This window comes from Cnephaeus nilssonii (genome assembly GCF_951640355.1).
Source record: "Cnephaeus nilssonii genome assembly, chromosome: 13".
NCBI lineage: Eukaryota > Metazoa > Chordata > Mammalia > Chiroptera > Vespertilionidae > Cnephaeus > Cnephaeus nilssonii.
Window position 1 is genome coordinate 1,677,732 of NC_137084.1, and position 16,153 is coordinate 1,693,884.

The window sequence follows — 16,153 nt, forward strand, 5'->3', positions numbered from 1 at the left end:
ACGGGCTGGGACGGGCAGCCGCTCTGCTCCCCATGGCCTCTCCTGGGAAATCAGGGAGCTGGAGGGAGGAAGTTCGGGAAGAGGATGCTGCCACCGCCCCCAAATCTACATCCGGCTCTCAGAATTCCAGGAATGTCAACTTGGCTCGGTGCGGATCAGGGCGGAGACTCGCTCCCCTCACTCCCAGTAAACAAAGGCTCCCTCCGCGGAGCACTGGTGGGCAGGCCTGGCCCCTCCTCCAGGAGGCCTTCGGCCCCCACCCCCTCCCCATGGTCCACCCGCGGACACCCCCAGGCCCTCCTGGGCTCCCTCTCACCTCCACCACTTCTGGCAGCCTCTGCGGCTGAGCCTGGGTCTGACCCCAGGCCACTGTGACTCAGGGCCCCCCCGAGCCTGCCCATCTGGCCAGGGACAGGATGTACGTCCAGTCAGTGGGAGGGGGGTTGAGGGGTGTCAGGGAAGGGAAGTTGCTTTGGCTCGTGGCTCTGCACGTGGCAGGATGGGGGATGGCAAATGCCATTGGGGAAGCGGTCCAGGGTCCAGGCAAAGGTGGAGGCACAAACTCCAGGCGGGCAGCAGCTCTGGCCAGCTCTACCCCGGACCCAGAGGACCCTCAATCTCCCTGCCCCCCCAACTAAGGTCTGAGAGGACAATTAGCTGACACCTGGGACCCAACAGAGTCCCAGATGTCTGTCCCAGGCCAGCGAGCCTGCTCACACCCTAAGCCACAGGTGCCACCTGGCAACACAACCAGCCCCGCAGCCCAATGCTCGCCTCCCGCAGGGAGCCTTCCCTGCACAAAGCCTACGCCCAGCCCCAGCCCAGGATCCGGGGGCTCACCCCACCCCATTTCCACACACACATTCTCCTTCCTGTAAACCCTCCAGGCTCCTGCCCCATCACCTCTGGCTCCACCACCTACCCTGGCCCTAGCCCAAACCTGCCTCCTGGAGCTACCCTGCAGGTAAAACCTCCAGGCCCTGCCCGGGGTTCCCTTTGCCAGGATCCGTCCTTGTTCACACACTCAGGCTCACCCCTAGTGAAACCCCGTGTTCTTCAAGGTTCAACTCAAAAGGCGCCTCTTCCGCGACGCCCTCCCTGACCATCCTCTCCGCCCCGCTCCTGTCCTCACAAGCGAGGTCCGACGCCCTGAGATCGCGGGACCCAGCACAGCCTGCCCTGGGGCGGGTGCAGACCCATCCGGCCCCTCTCCCGCAGCCCCTTCCCCGGGAAGAAGGGAGGAGGGACGCGGGCGAAGCGATGGACGCGGCGCAGGCGGGGAGGAGCCGCCGGCCGAGCGCGCCACGGACCGATCGCCCCCCCGCCGTCGGCTATTGGTAACTACCTGGCCGGGGCCGGTATCGAGCGGGCGAGCGGGCCGGGCGGCACCCCGAGGAGACCCCAGAACTCAGCCACAGAGACCCCCGGGCCTCGGGCAGGGGCTCCGGGCAGGGGACCCCTTTCGGGGCCGGGCCAGGAGGGGCGGCGGGAAGACCCGCCCGCGGCCGCGCCCAGACCCTCCGCCCCCGCCGCGGGGTCGCCCCGCCACTTGTTGCTGCGGCTCGGCTCGGGGCTAAGCGCTCGGGCTCGGAGTCCACGCCGGTTCTCTCGGGCCCGGGCCCGGGTCTGGGCCCGGCTCCGGCGCCGCGAGCGGCGGGACTCCGGCCGCATCCCCGCGGGCGGACGCTGTACCTGCGCGCGCCGTCCGCCCGCCGCGCCGCTCTCAGCCGTGCGAACACGAGAAACGCGAACCGCGCCGCCGAGCCCTTGCGGCCGCGCTCGGACGCCGTAGGCCGGGACGTACCAAAGCCGCCGGCGGGGGGCGCCCCCCGCTCCCGCCGTGGCCGCGGGCCCCCTGGGGCCGCCCCGCGCGCGCGTGAAGCAAGCTCGCCGCGTCGGGAAGGGGAGGCCCACGGCGCCGGGGCCCGCGGGGCAGGAGGGGGCGGGGCCGCCACTCCCGCACATGGATGCGCCCGGGGGGCGGGGACTGAGGCCCTAAAGCCGCCGGCAGCCGAGCGCCGCCGCTGCCCCGCTGTCGCCATGATCATCCCCGTGCGCTGCTTCACGTGCGGCAAGATCGTCGGCAACAAGTGGGAGGCCTACCTGGGGCTGCTGCAGGCCGAGTACACCGAGGGGTGAGGCGCCGGGTGGGCGGTGGGAGTGTGCCCTGCGGGCCGGGGCGGACGTGGGGCCGGGAGCAGGGGTTGGGGCTGGGGCTGGGGTCGGGCCTGGGGCGGATGTGGGGCTGGGGCCGGGGTCGGGAGCAGGGGTTGGGGCCGGGGCGGACGTGGGGCCGGGAGCAGGGATTGGGGCCGGGGCCGAGCCTGGGGCGGACGTGGGGCCGGGTCGGGAGCAGGGGTTGGGGCGGACGTGGGGCTGGGGGCCGGGACCTGGGCGGACGTGGGGCCGGGGGCCGGGGCCGGGTCGGGAGCAGGGGTTGGGGCGGACGTGGGGCTGGGAGCAGGGGTTGGGGCTGGGGCTGGGGCCGGGCCTGGGGCGGACGTGGGGCCGGGTCGGGAGCAGGGGTTGGGGCGGACGTGGGGCTGGGGGCCGGGACCTGGGCGGACGTGGGGCCGGGGCCGGGCCTGGGGCGGACGTGGGGCCGGGGGCCGGGACCTGGGCGGACGTGGGGCCGGGAGCAGGGGTTGGGGCGGACGTGGGGCTGGGGGCCGGGGCCGGGGCCGGGCCTGGGGCGGACGTGGGGCCGGGGGCCGGGGCCGGGTCGGGAGCAGGGGTTGGGGCGGACGTGGGGCTGGGAGCAGGGGTTGGGGCTGGGGCTGGGGCCGGGCCTGGGGCGGACGTGGGGCCGGGTCGGGAGCAGGGGTTGGGGCGGACGTGGGGCTGGGGGCCGGGACCTGGGCGGACGTGGGGCCGGGGCCGGGCCTGGGGCGGACGTGGGGCCGGGGGCCGGGACCTGGGCGGACGTGGGGCCGGGAGCAGGGGTTGGGGCGGACGTGGGGCTGGGGGCCGGGGCCGGGGCCGGGCCTGGGGCGGACGTGGGGCCGGGGGCCGGGGCCGGGTCGGGAGCAGGGGTTGGGGCGGACGTGGGGCTGGGAGCAGGGGTTGGGGCTGGGGCTGGGGCCGGGCCTGGGGCGGACGTGGGGCTGGGGGCCGGGACCTGGGCGGACGTGGGGCCGGGCCGGGAGCAGGGGTTGGGGCGGACGTGGGGCTGGGAGCAGGGGTTGGGGCTGGGGCCGGGGCCGGGCCTGGGGCGGACGTGGGGCCGGGCGGGGAGCAGGGGTTGGGGCTGGGGCGGGGGGAGGTGGGGCAGAGGCCCGGGTCTACGGGCAGGGGGCAGGCTGCGGCGGCGGCACTCACCCCGATCCCAGGTGACCTGATGGGCTCTCAGTCCCAGAGCTCAGCCCGCTCCCAGGACAGCGTTATCCCCCTCCCCCTGCAGTTTGGGGGACGGAGGGGAGTCGGGCATCAAGCCACTGGTGTTAGGGCTTCTGGTATCCTCTGACCAGCCAGGGCGCTTCTCCTCCAGGGCAGTTAAGCCCTCAGCCTCCTCCCTGTCCACCTGCTCCCTGACCCCCTCCCTGCTGTGGGGCCACCCCTGGCCCTGGAGGCCCCCCTGTCCTCTAGGGGCGGGACAGCTTCCTGAGACGGGCTGTCTGTCATCGCGAGGCTCTGCAGCGCCTGTTTCCTGTGCTCGCCCCGCAGCGCAGTCACCCCCGTGCCTGCTGCCTCTGTTCCCCACTAGCCGCACCTTCGTCCGCTTTGGGGTCGGCTAGGTCCTGACCACATTTGGGGGCCTGGCGTGTGCCAGCGTGCCACAGGCTGTCAGAGCAGGTGTGAGAAGAACAGGGGAGCCAGGGATGGGCAAGTGTTTGCACTAGACCCCGAGGAGGCTGCTAGGGTGCCCACGACCCCTCCCTGCGAGCCGAGCCCGGGCAAGGACCTGCGGCCTGGGCTCCCCTCCCCATCCCTGCACATTGGGGCCAACGGTGGGAGAATTTTCTGGAGGCCTCGAGGGTGAATGGTCTGGGTCCCAGGGAAATTGGGGGCTCTTATTGGCTTGGGAAATGGGCGAGGCGGCTCCCTAGAGAGGAGAGACCTTTCTCTCGCCGTGGCGGGAGCAGAGCTGAGGGGAGACCCCACCGCGGCCGCGGGAGGCTGGCGTGAACCGACCGCAGCCTGCTCTCCTCCCGCAGGGATGCCCTGGACGCGCTGGGCCTGAAGCGCTACTGCTGCCGCCGCATGCTGCTGGCCCACGTGGACCTCATCGAGAAGCTGCTCAACTATGCGCCCCTGGAGAAGTGACCGTGCAGCCCCAGTGGGACCGCGGCAGCGCCTGGCCGGAGACCCTCGCGCTGCGGTGTGGGTAGCCGGGAGCGGTGCCTGCCCACAGCTGTGGGGACGTTTGTCTCCTGCTCTGGAGGGAACCATCCAATAAAGGTCTTTGCAGAACCGCGTGGAGGTCCTAACCGCCAGTCTGGCTCTGTGTTCTGCCTCAGGCCAAGGCCTCGTGGGGGTGAATGTTGGCCCTCACTGCCTGGGAGGAGGGAGAGCCATCCCCATGGCAGCTCGCAGCCTGGGGAGTCTCCCTCAGGAAGGGGGTGCTCTCACAGCCCCAGAGACACGAGCAGCAAGAGCGCGGGCACTGGCACCCCCACCCCGTGTTGTGGGTGCTGGTCAGGCCGAGCGCAGAGCTCCCTGCACCCTCTCCCAGGATTTAGGAACCACGTTTTCTGGGCCCTGAATAGAGTGCTGCTGAGGTCCTGCTGCCAGAGCTTCCAGGCTGCACCCAAGCGCGTAGCCCCCCTCCCCCCCCCACCCCCGCCCAAGTTCCTGCCGAGGGGAGGCAGCACCTGGCGCCTGGGCCAGCCCTGAGGCCCCGCAGGTCATGGGGCCCTGATGAGGCTCTGCAGGTGGTCGGGCTGCCGGGCCTGGGCGCTGGCCTTTGGTCCTGTGGGCCAGCCAGCAGAGTGTCACCCTGGGGAGGGGCGGGGGGGCCAGCAGGGCGTCACCCTGGGGAGGGGCGGGGGCCCTGATGCCCTGCGGCCAGCAGGACACAGAAGCCCACTTCAGAGCAAGGGAGGCAGCCTCCGTCCCGTGGCCCAGACCTCTGAGGTGGGGTCTGTGGGGTGGACAGCCCATGCCTTGGGGGCAGGAGCTGGGCGGAGGGTGAGTGGCCAAGCCCTGGCTCCCATTAACAGCACATCCTGCCAGACCCCAGGCCTCGCTCCTCTCCAGCCGGGTCCCAGCCGCCATCTTCCCAGGTGAGGCCCTGCTGGGCCTGTGCCCGCTGTGCCTGCCGTTGGTTCCCTTGAGTCCTGTCAGACTCGGCGCACACCTGGCTGCCCTGGCCCCGGGTCTGCCCCCCGGCCCCCTGCCCGCCTTGTGGCCGTGGGTGGGTGGCTCCGTCCTCCCTGCGAGATGTGAGGGCTCAGGACCAGACCCATCTCGTAACGGAAGCACCTGAGTATCCACAAACGTTTATTGAGCACCTGCTGTGTGGCAGGGCAGGTCTAGTCATACAGCAGTGAGTACAAGCCCCCCCAAGCCCCTGCCCCGGGGTAGGGGAGACGACAGTGAACATCGCGGCCTTTTGGTGATGGGAGCAGCAGGACAGCGGGCTCAGCAGAGGCACAGGACCCGGGGGCGGCACTGGGACGGGTGGCCAGCACACGGAGTCCTCACTTGCAGCCAATCTGCACCGCCTGCACCTACCCCCAGCATCACCCCTCCCAGGCCTGCCCCGGCCACCATGTGGGGGTGTGTCCAAGGGTGGGCCAACCCAGCCCATTTCTGTCCACACCAGCCCCTCCAACTAAGCACAGGCACCAGGGAAGTGGCCTGGCGGGGGTGGGGGGGCGGTTATGACAGAACCCAGGCCCCCCACATAAGCAGAAATGCTGGGTCCCCCCAACTGCAGGAGGGGTCCCTGCCTCAGGATTGGTATGCAGCAAAAGGCACTTGAAGCTCTCTCTAGGGGTGGGGGTCCCCAGAGGTCCCGGTGATGGCACGTTGGTGGGGGCACGGGCAGAGGGAGGGGGAGGCGCCCGGGGACCCGGCTCCCTGGCCGGCAGTAGCGCTCAGTAGTCACGGGGGAGATGCTCGCACGTGCCCGGCGGGCCGGCCGCGGGCGGGGTCAGTAGTGCTCCAGCTTCAGGCTCTTGTACAGGCAGCAGGTGAAGATCATGCCAAACACCTGTGGTGAGGAGCTGGCATGAGGGCCCCGGCCGCCCGCCCGCCACCTAGTGCCCCCGCCCGCGCCCCGCGCCCCCAGGCCGCACCTGCACACAGGCGATGCCGATGCCCACGGCCCCGATGACCCGCAGGTGCTCCTGGATGAAGGTCTCCAGCTTGGTGATGCAGCCGCCCTGCGGGCGCAGGTGGGGGTGGGCGCTGAAGGCAGGCAGGTCCCCACACCCAGCGCCCCTCCCCCGGGGCCCAGGTCCCCCACCTACCTCCACCTTGTAGATGTTGGAGGCGTGGTCCCGCTGGCCGCAGTGGGCCACCACGGTCTTGCAGCAGCTGTCAGGGACCAGGCGGCCGCCCGCCTCCCCAGAGCGGATCCACTCGCTGTCCCGCCAGTCCTGGGAGTTGTTGCTGCCACAGCAGTGGAACTGCAGGGAGAACGCGGCAGCTGAGTGCCCACCCCACCCGCCCTGCGGGCTCCCTCGAGGTCCCAGAAAGGCCCCCCTGAGCCACCCGCCAACCTCCTGCTGCAGTTTGTCCACGGCACTGGTCACGCCCTCGTGGCCCGGCTGGTGGTACCGCTTGGTCATGGTGTCCTTCAGGTTCTCCTTGAGCTCCACGTTCAGCTGGGGGCAAGGTGGTGATCACGTCAGCCATTGTCTAAGGCCCTCGGGGCGGGGCAGACGCGGGAGACGTGTGTGGAGGACTGGGGGGGGGGGGGGGCGGGTGGAGAGGGCCAGGCTCAGGTGCTGCTGAGGTAGGGGTCAGGTGGGCTGGGAGAGTCCCCCAGGTGAGCCTGGGGAGCGGTGGGGGCAGCGAGGGAGCTCCAGATCCTAGGAACACCTGCTTTCCCCATGAGCCCCTACAGTGCACCCTACCCCCTGCGACCCAGCCCTCACTCCAGGGCCTGATGGCACAATGGTCCGCTCTGGAGCTCGGGGGGTCTGTGTGTGCGTGTGCGTGTGCGTGTGTGTGCGTGTGTGTGCGTGTGCACCCCCGTGCGGCCTGTCCGGCGCCTCACCTGCTGGTAGTAGACGTAGGCCAGGATGCCGGCCACAATCTCCAGCAGGAAGATGATGAGCAGCAGGATGAAGTACTGGGCAGGGAAGGGCACAGTGAGCAGGGACACAGACACCCCCATCCACGAGAATTCCTGGTGACGGCTCCACAGAGTGGCCCCCCTCAGCTCCCAAGTGGTCACAGAGTGAGGGCTCCAGATAGCAGGCGAGGGCTTCCCTCCCCGGAGGGCCGGGCAGGTGGGAGGACACCCCCGGGGAGCACAGCAGAGGCGATCCTGCAGTGTCACACTCGCCCCCCCTCAGTCCCTTCTTCCCCAGTCAGGGCCCCAGAGCCAGCCCCAGCCAGCCAGCGGGGGAGGCCCCCCCCAGACCCCCCACCCCCAGTGCCAGCGGTGTCCTGCTGACCGGGCGCAGCAGATTCCGCCGCTCCTTGAAGGTGGCACAGCAGCCCAGGAGACCGGTCACCATGACAACAACGCCAGCCACCACCAGGATGTAGGCTGTGGCCAGGTAGGTGTTGGAGGCCAGCAGGCTGATGTAGTCACTCTTCAGGGCCAGCGTCCAGACGCCCACGGCCATGACGGCCAGACCGGCCAGCTGTGGGCACAACGGTCAGTCACCGCGTGAGCCCAAACCGGCCCCTCCAACTAAGCCCAGGCAGCAGGGATCCCCGAGGTGCCATCGCCTCCCCCAGGGCCAGGGGAGGCCGTGCCGGCGCCTCACCCAGAAGCAGCAGTTGAAGGTAAAGAGCAGGTACTTGAGGCAGACGGTGCCGCACGTGGCCTTCTTCTCGTTGAACTCGCCCATCCTGGTGCTGGGAGGCGGGGGTGGGGGTCAGAGCCCTCACCACCGGGACTGACCGGGAGGACAGCCAGACACCAGAGGGGCAGAGGGAGGGATGCCGAGGCCCAAGCAGCCACTGGCCCAGGGCACTTCGTCGGGGGGCAGAGCAGGGCCCCCCTCCATGACAGCCAGGCCGATGCCTGCTGCCCACAGCCCTAGGAGGCGGGAGGGCCTGGCTCCCCTGACCAGACCCCCGGGCACTGCGGGCGCAGAGGACCCCAACCACCACCGGCTGACACCCCCACTGGCAGCCGGGTAGGAGGCCCCAGCAGGCACCTTGTGGTGAGCTCATGCAGGCCCCGCCCACCCCCCACCCCAGCATTCCCCAGGCCCCACGTCACAGGCTGGCGGGAACCTACCTACCGCTGCGAGAGGGGTGGAGGCCCCTCAGAGACAGACTGGCCTACCCCTTACTCGCCATGTGGCCTCAGGAAAGCCCCTCAGGCTTCTGTTAAAGGCCAGACCTTCCTTTCTTCCTCCAGAAAGAGTGGGCGCTGTGGCCCTGGCCAGTTTGCCCAGTGGTTAGACCGTCAGCCCATGGAGCAAAGGGTCTCGGGTTTGATTCCCAGCCAAGGACACGCACCTCTGCTGTGGGTTCCCCAGCCGCCGTCGGAGCATGTGCCGGAGGCAACCAATCGAGGTGTTTGTCTCACATCGATGCTTCTCTCTCTCTCTCTCTCTCTCCCCCTCCTCCCTCCCTTCCACTCTCTAGAAATCATTGGGGAAATGTCCTCGGGTGAGGATTTAAAAGAAGAAAAAAGGAGCGGGCACTGTGGAGGGTCCAGGCAGGCAGAGCTGGCAGACACCGCCTCCCCCGGGTTTCCTCGTTGCTGGAAAGGGGACAGGCAGCTAACGCCTGTGAGAAGCGCAGCTACAGGCTGTCCTGCTCGGAGGCTCCCCAGCCAGGAGCAGCAAGCCGGCCCTGCTGCGAGGTGACTACACGGGACGGGACGGGACGGCAGGGAGGGCGGTGGGACGGACGGCGGTGCCTGGGGCCACCTTTCCAGACAGCAACACCCACAGCTCGCCTCACCCGCCCCGCCCAGCACTCACCTGGCTGGCAGGAGTGGCTGCTCCGGAAGGCAGGTGGACAGTCCCCAGGAGGTCCCACTAGAAGGGCAGCGACAGATCAGAGGTCTGGCCCGCTCCGCGGGGCTGGCTGCCCCAGGCGGTGGCGTCCAGAGGAGGCATAAGTCACTGCCAGCAGCAGCCGGGGGAGCGGCCAGTATTTCGGTCTGAGCCAGGGAGGGGCAGGGCAGAGGACATTTCTGGACAGACCGATCCTCCTAGGAACCCCGCGCCTCCTCCCTGCACCCCACCCCCGGCCTTGGCGCCAGACCTGCCCGGCCCTTCCCCCACGGAGCAGCCGTGCCGCAGCCTGCGGAGCCCCACGCGCGGCACACGGCCCCTGGGCCTGCTCGGAGGTCCCGGGCCTCCGGACACAGACCCAGCCCCCGCGGCCGCACACGGGCCACCCGTGGGGAGGGGCCCCCCTTTCCGGGAGAGTCTAGCGGATGTGAATCCCCAGGGAAAGGGCGGCCAGAAATAGTTCCTGCGGCCGGGAACAGAGCCGCCCCACCCCGGTCCCTGCACCCCAGCTGGGCCCTCGGAGGCCCGCGCAACGAGGAGGGGGACCCGGGATGGCTCCAGCCTGGCCCTGGGAGGAATCCCGCGTCACCGCGATGAGGTCACCGCCGCCGCCGCCCGCCCACCCACTTGCACCGGGTGGTGGGCGGGCCTGCGGGCGGAGGAAAGGGGACCGGCGACCAGGAACAATGAGTGGGATGCTCAGGTGGGGCCCCTGGCCCGAAGGGACCGTCTGAAGGCCGGTCGGAATGCGCGGGAGGCGTCCCGCCCTCGCCCTGCGCCCCGCTCCGCCCGCACAGCCTCCTGGTGCCCGACTCCCCTCCGGAAAGGGCCTCCCGAGGCTGCGGCCGGGCCTCCGAGCCCGCGCCACGCAGGACTTGGGACTCTCGGCCCCTCCCGGCCCGCCCGGCCCGGCCAGGTGGCGCACTCACCGGACGCGTCCGAGTCGGGCGGGGATAGAGGCTGAGAGCGCTGGGAATGCACGGCCCGCTGGCGGCCTGCGAGGGAGGTGCACCGGTCGCCTACGGCCCCGCCCCGGCCCTCAGGCCCCGCCCATGTCGACAAACCCCGCCCCGGCCCTCAGGCCCCGCCCATGGCCAACAAACCCCGCCCCAGCCCGCAGGCCCCGCCCACGGCCAACAACCCCGCCCCAGCCCGCAGGCCCCGCCCACGGCCAACAACCCCGCCTACGGCCCACAGGTCTGAACGCACGCTCTGCGCGGGCGGGCGGACGGGATACCAGCCGGTGCAGGCGCCTAGAGAGGGTCTCTAACGGGGCTGTGCAGGCCGGGCGAGCTGCAGCCCAGGGGCCTCCACAGCCTGGCAGGGCCCAGACCCTCAGGAGACTGAGCTGGGGCGGGGAGGAGGGGGAGGCAGCCAGGCCAGCCAAGGCCCGGACTCTGTCCAAGACCCTGTTGTCCTCCAGGCCCAATTCTGCTTTCTCTCCTCCCAATCCAGGTTCCACCCAGAGGCTACAGGGGTCAGCGGGACGGATGGCCTGGCGTTCGGAGGCCTAGGGTCCCTGTGAGACACTCCAGTCTGGAGGGCGTCTGGCCTGGCAGTGGTGGGAGGGCTTGAAAAAGTCTTGCGGACCCACTAGACTGGGAGACTGAGTTGGGGGGGGGGGGTGTAAGGAGGGAAGACCCCCAGCCCAGCCGGGTCTGAGTCCCCACAATCACGGGGCAGCTCTCCAGGGACAGCGGGCAGCACTCCCCCACCTGCCCTGGGCTCAGCGGGCAGCTCCCAGCTCCCCAGGCAGGACCTTGGGCATGGCAGATGGCACCAGGCCTGCCCCAGGAGGCTCCACGCAGGACGGGCCCGGCGCCGGTGGTTTACCCAGAGCTGCGTGAGGGTGGCGTGGCAGAGATGGCCACCTGAGTGTGGACTGGGAGGAAACCCCACCAGTGCGCCCTGCGGAGCCTGTGGGCCTTGGTCCCCGTGTCCCTATGGAGAGGCCTGTGGGACTTCAGGCTCTGATGGTGTGAGGGCTTGGGGTCTGACAAGAGAGGCAGGGACGCCCCAGACACAAACAAGGACCCCCAGCCCCAGCTCAGCTCGGAGGGTGGTGGGCCTGTGCATTGGACCCGGACACGCGATGCCCGTGGCTCCCCACACTCAGGAGGTCCAGAAGGCCGCAGTGTGGTTGGTAGAGTTTATTTGGAGGAGGGGTTTTCTGCTGGACAGAGATGGGTTTGATGGGGGATGGGGACAGGATGAGGACCAGCAGGGGGGCACAGGGGAGCCTGGTCCCCCTCCCCCCATTAGTTCCTTTATGTCTGCAGGCAGGCAGGCCAGGCAGTCCACTGGGTAGAGCCCACGTCCTGGACGAGCAGCCCCGGCCATGGTGAGTCACTTTCAAAGGGCAGTTTCTTCAGGAACGCCCAGTGAGTCACCGGCTGGCTGGTCACCGGGCACCGTGGACTGAGCCACATCTGGGGGGTCCAGCCCAGTTGCTGCAGCAGCAGCAGCAACAGCAGCAGGTGGGCCCCGGCAGGCAGGCCGAGGCCAGAGCCCTCCTGGGGCCGCTGCCCAGCTGCTTGGTCTCACAGGCGTCCCTCTCGTCTCGTAGCCGCGTGTTCAGCTCCCTGGGGAAGGGAGTCCAGGGGCTCTGAGAGGCCTCAGGAGGCAGGATTTTAGGGCGGGGAGTGTGGGCTCGGACTCTCCCTCAGACCAGGCAGGGGCTGCAGCATGAGGGAGAGAGGGAGGGCAGATACCAGGAAGCCTTCCTTGCCGCAGCCGGGCAGTGGGCAGGGGTGTTGGGGAGCTGCACGGAGCCCCTTCCCTCCACGGCTGAGCCAGACCGAACCTGAGGAGCGCCAGCTGCCGCCCGAGGCTGAGCTTCTCCTTCTGCATGTTCCTCGAGACAGCGACCACGTCCCTGCGGGCGGGGGGCGGTGACCGGGGTGGAGGGAGACTCCTGGGGCGCTCCACGACCCCCCTAGGGGACCCCGACCCACGGAGACCCTGGCGGAGAGGCCCAGGCTTGGGATGCGGACGGAAGCGGCCCAGACCTGAGCCCCAAGCGCGACCCCCCGCCGCCCCCGCTTCGACGCGCCCGTGGGCCCCACCCCCTGTTCGGGACACGCCCCTGAAGGCCACCCCAGCCCCTGGCACCGTAAGGTCTGCTCCTGGCGGCCCAGCACTTCGCCCTCCAGCCGGCGGAGCTGCTCCTGCGCCGCCTCCAGCTGCGCCCGCAGCGCCTCGTTGGCCAGCCACAGCTGCGCGTTCTGCGCCTGCGCCTCCAGCTGCTCCGCGGCCCGGGTCTGCAGCTGCTGTTCCAACTGGGGGGGCGGGGGGGCGGGGTCGAGACTAGAGAGGAACCCCCTCTGCCCTGGGAGGCCGGTGTGCCTCTGGCTCCCAACGATTCCGAGGTGGGGACACTAAGGCACAGGGGACCTCTGGGGGGCATGGTGACGGTGGGATGGGGGCAGGGCCGGGCGGTCCGCCCCCTTCCCCGGGGCGTGGGCCGGTGGCCGCTCACCTCCCGCTGCCGCAGGCCCGCGCGTTCCAGCTCCTGCTCGCGGCTCTGCAGCTCCAGCTCCAGGCGGCCTCTCCGCTCCTCCCGGGGAAGGTCCTGGGACGCGCCGGGGGCACCTGAGCCTCCGCGGACCGCGAAGGGGCAGGGGCCGGGGGTGGGACCCGCTCCGAGGAGGCGGGGCCAGGGAGGCGCGCGCGTCTGGGATTGGGCGGGGCGGTAGCGGGCGGGGCCGCGGGCCCACCTGGCTCCTCAGGCGCTGGCGCTGCAGTCGGAGCTGCTGCTCGGTCTCCTCGTACAGACAGCGCACCTCCCTCTCGTGCTCGCTCTCCCGCCTGGGGTTGGGGGTGGGGGTGGGGGTGGGGGTGGGGGTGGGGGTGGGGGCGGGTGGGGGACGGGGTGAGACAGCTGCATGGAGCCTGCCCGTACCGCAGCCCCAGCCCCGCCCCGCGCCCAGCCCTCACCGCCGCAGCGCCAGCTCCAGGCCGGCTCGCTCTCGGGCCGCCTCCTCCAGGCAGGCCGACGCACGCATCAGCACGTCCTCCAAGTATCCCAGCAGCTCGGGTCGCTCGCGCTGCAGCCGGGTCCAGAGCAGCCGCACCGCCCGCTGCCTGGAAGAGCGGGCGGGGGCTGAAGCCAAAGTGGGGGCTCCGCGCCCGCCCCCGAGATGACCTCCGCGGCCCCGGACCAGCCAGGCGCATTGGCCGCCTTCAGGGCCTCCCTCCTGTGGGTGATTTCGCCCCTGCCAGGGGTCTGCGTGTGCGCCGCTGGCTGGGCAGCGAGGGGTCATGTGTAGGCGGGGCTGTGCCCGGGTGTAGGGGCCCGAGGCCCTGTGCCCCGCGCCGCCCCACAGCAGCCCTGACCGCTGCCTCCTAAAATGCAAATTCTGCGGGAAATCACACCCGCCCGCCCAGGTGGTGGCAGCTGAGCGGGAACCGCAGGGCCAGACCCGCCTGGGGACCATGCCCAGAGCAGGCAGCAGGCAGACCAGGGAGCTGGGGCAGGACCAGCGCAGACTCACTCGCTCAGGACCCGGGCCACCCCCAGCTGCTCCAGCGCCGAGAGGAACCTCTCCTCCTCCTCCTCCTCCTCCAGGGAGCCCCCGGGACCTGGCCCCTCAGACCAGCCCGACTCAAAGGTTTCCTCAGCAGCCCCAGAGGGCTGTGTGCCCGGGGCCGACTCTGCCCCCACAAACTTCCCTGTGGGCATGGGAAAGAGATCACCGGACTGTGGGTTACCTCCCGGGCTCAGCCGCCCCCGCCCCCCCCCCACACACACACACATCCTGCCCTTCCCATGAGCCCAGTTTCCTGTTTTCCTTCCTTATTCCGGGTGGGTTCTCAGCCTGGGAGCGGGAGGGGACTGCACCAGGCCGGAATGGACAGCTGGCTCCCAGCCGACCTGGGTTCGGCTCAGCAGCACGGGGGGGGGGGGGGGGGGGGGGGCGCAGGAGGGACGGCGGCACCCGGGCCTCAGCGCGGGGGCTTTCTGTGGGGCCTCCCCGCGCGGCCCCCACGTGCACCAGGGGAGGGTCCCTGGGTGGGGGTCAGGGTGGGGGTCAGGGGACGGCTCACCCAGGCCGAGGCAGAACTCCCGGGCGGTGAGGAAACCCGTGCCGGCCTGGTCCAGGCTTTCGAACACAGCCTCGAGCTGCTCGGGCGTGAGGAGCAGGTCGCTGTGCAGGCCCTGCGGACAGAACGGGGCTGAGCGGCCAAGGCCAGCGCGCTGGGCAGCCCCTGGGGCCGGGGACTCACCTGCAGGTCGTGGCGGGTGATGAAGCCCTTGGCCTCCTTGTCGCACAGCAGGAACAGCTCCTGGGCCTGCGCCAGCACGGCTGCCCAGGGCCCCGCGGAGCCTCCCCCCTGCTCCCCCTCCTCCTCCTCCGGGGGCTCCCCAGGGCTGGCCATGAGAGCGGGGTCTCGACTGTGGGGTGCTGTAAAGACAAGGAGGAGTCAGGGGCTGAGCAGAGCTCATAAGAAAGGGGGGGCGGGCAGAGAGGGTAAAGGCCCAGGGTGGCTGGGGGCTAAGCTGGGCCATTGGGACACAGGGTTGGGCAGAGGAAGGTGGGAGAAGGCCTGGCCTAGGCCCAGGGAAGAGGCAGCTGGGAGGGTCTGGCCCGCTAGAGGGAGACGCTGTGGGCTCGGGTGTCACGGGCCGGGTGGTGCAGGCTCTGGGCCTGTGAGGACTGTGAGGGAGCTAGAGCCGCGGGCCCAGGAGGGGGCCCGGGAGAGGGCTGGCTGGGAGAGGGGCAGTCTCGGGGGGAGGTGGGGAGTCCATGGAAGGCCTTGTGCTGGCAGCTGAGGGCACAGGCTGGGGTGAGGGAGTGGCCATCGGAGGAGCTGACGGGTCCTGGCGTTGGGGACCGGAGCCGGGCGGAGGGGCTGACCAGGAGGAGCACTCAGCCAGTCCCGCCTGCTGCTCAGCCCGACCTGGGCCCGCCCGCCCTCCACCAGCTGGCAGGTGGCTCGCCCCGCCCACCGCGGCCCGGGCTCCCTGGGCGCGGGTGCAGGTGCAGGGCCCGGCCGGACAGGGTGCCCTCCAAGGCTCCGGGCAGGAATACCGAGATGCTGGGCCCTGCAGGCTCCTCGGCACGAGGCTCGCCCCTTCCAGACTCGCCCCCTCCTCGGCTCAGAACCTCCGCGGTCTCCCTCCCGCAGGGCGCCTCGCCCTTGATGCCCGAATCCATCGGAGGCCCCTGTCTTCCCGCCCCGGGCGCGGGTTTCCCGGCACCTTCCCCAGCGCGGCCAGCCCGCACCCGGTCTGACGTCCTTCCCGGGTCAGAGCGTGTCCCCCGCCCTGTTCCCGGGGGCTGAGCGGGACGCGCTGTCCGAAGGCCGGTCTGCGGGAGCGGGACCGGGCACACGGGCCAGACACCCCCACCCGCGCCACCGCCGCCCCGGCCTCCGCGGGCGCCCCGGCCGGAGGGCCATGCCGGCGGAAGCTGCGTTCCGGCCGGACGCGGGGAGCGGGAAGGAAGGGCCGCCGGGCGCCGCCCCGTGGGGGCCCCGGAGCCCTGACCGCCCCGCGCGGGGTGGGCGCGCCCTGCAGGCCCCGGAGGCGGCGGACCCGCGAGGCGCCTACCTGCGCGCTGCGCCGCCGCCGCACCTGCCACCGCCTGGCTCTCCTCCCGGAAGGCGGGCGCGGCGGGCGCGGCGGGGGACGCGGGGCGGATCGCTCCTGCCGCTCTGCAGGCTCCGAGACCCCGGCGTGGGCCGGCCCCGGGCGGGCGGGGCGCCGCCGCCGCTGTCCCCGCCTCTCGCCTCGCTCCCCACCCTCCCGCGACCGGCTCCTCCCGGCAGAGACCCCGCGGGCGGAGGGGCGAGGTGACCGGCTCCGGGGACCCTCCCTGTGCGGGCAGGTGAGCAGGGGCAGGTGCTGAGGATCCCGATTTCAGGCGCTAAAAAGTGCAGGAACCCGCGGCGGGAAATACACGACACCTCCGACCTGTCCCCGGAGGGAGGGCTTCGCTCCCATAGTTCCCACTGCGTTTCTCCCGTTTCTAACAATACACGTGACACCCTAGAAAATGACATTTAAATCCACAGAAGACGCCCGGAGGTGTGAGGGTGAGCGAGGGGTGGGCCTG

At 71.1% G+C, this 16,153-nt stretch overlaps 3 protein-coding genes across 14 annotated transcripts; 1 reads left to right on the plus strand and 2 right to left on the minus strand.

Annotated features, from left to right (window-relative positions):
* The first annotated feature begins 1,936 nt into the window (after positions 1-1,936).
* On the plus strand, positions 1,937-4,442 carry POLR2L (RNA polymerase II, I and III subunit L). The gene is made up of 2 exons (XM_079788859.1): positions 1,937-2,135; positions 4,155-4,442. Exons 1-2 carry the CDS (start codon positions 2,041-2,043, stop codon positions 4,261-4,263), a joined length of 204 nt encoding a protein of 67 aa, XP_079644985.1. The 5' UTR covers positions 1,937-2,040; the 3' UTR covers positions 4,264-4,442.
* Positions 4,443-5,420: 978 nt separating this feature from the next.
* CD151 (CD151 molecule (Raph blood group)) lies at positions 5,421-10,127 on the minus strand. The gene is made up of 9 exons (XM_079789018.1): positions 10,025-10,127; positions 9,060-9,116; positions 7,887-7,977; positions 7,569-7,760; positions 7,166-7,240; positions 6,666-6,770; positions 6,414-6,572; positions 6,240-6,326; positions 5,421-6,154 (listed from the first exon to the last, which is right to left on the minus strand). Exons 3-9 carry the CDS (start codon positions 7,968-7,970, stop codon positions 6,095-6,097), a joined length of 762 nt encoding a protein of 253 aa, XP_079645144.1. The 5' UTR covers positions 7,971-7,977; positions 9,060-9,116; positions 10,025-10,127; the 3' UTR covers positions 5,421-6,094.
* Positions 10,128-10,341: 214 nt separating this feature from the next.
* On the minus strand, positions 10,342-15,775 carry CRACR2B (calcium release activated channel regulator 2B). Of its 12 annotated transcripts, none has more exons than XM_079789428.1 (9): positions 14,322-15,590; positions 14,142-14,253; positions 13,589-13,766; positions 13,032-13,178; positions 12,812-12,902; positions 12,574-12,666; positions 12,207-12,373; positions 11,899-12,009; positions 10,342-11,677 (listed from the first exon to the last, which is right to left on the minus strand). In XM_079789428.1, the coding sequence occupies exons 1-9, from the start codon at positions 14,472-14,474 to the stop codon at positions 11,497-11,499; spliced, it is 1,233 nt and encodes a 410-aa protein (XP_079645554.1). In that variant the 5' UTR covers positions 14,475-15,590; the 3' UTR covers positions 10,342-11,496. The 12 variants fall into 12 exon arrangements, with proteins under 12 accessions (XP_079645554.1, XP_079645555.1, XP_079645557.1 ...); XM_079789429.1 differs by adding an exon at positions 15,649-15,775 and having other exon boundaries at positions 10,343-11,677; positions 11,807-11,970; positions 12,574-12,902; positions 14,322-14,500; XM_079789431.1 differs by having other exon boundaries at positions 10,343-11,677; positions 11,807-11,970; positions 12,574-12,902; positions 14,322-14,500; positions 15,323-15,591.
* Between the last annotated feature and the right edge of the window lie 378 nt (positions 15,776-16,153).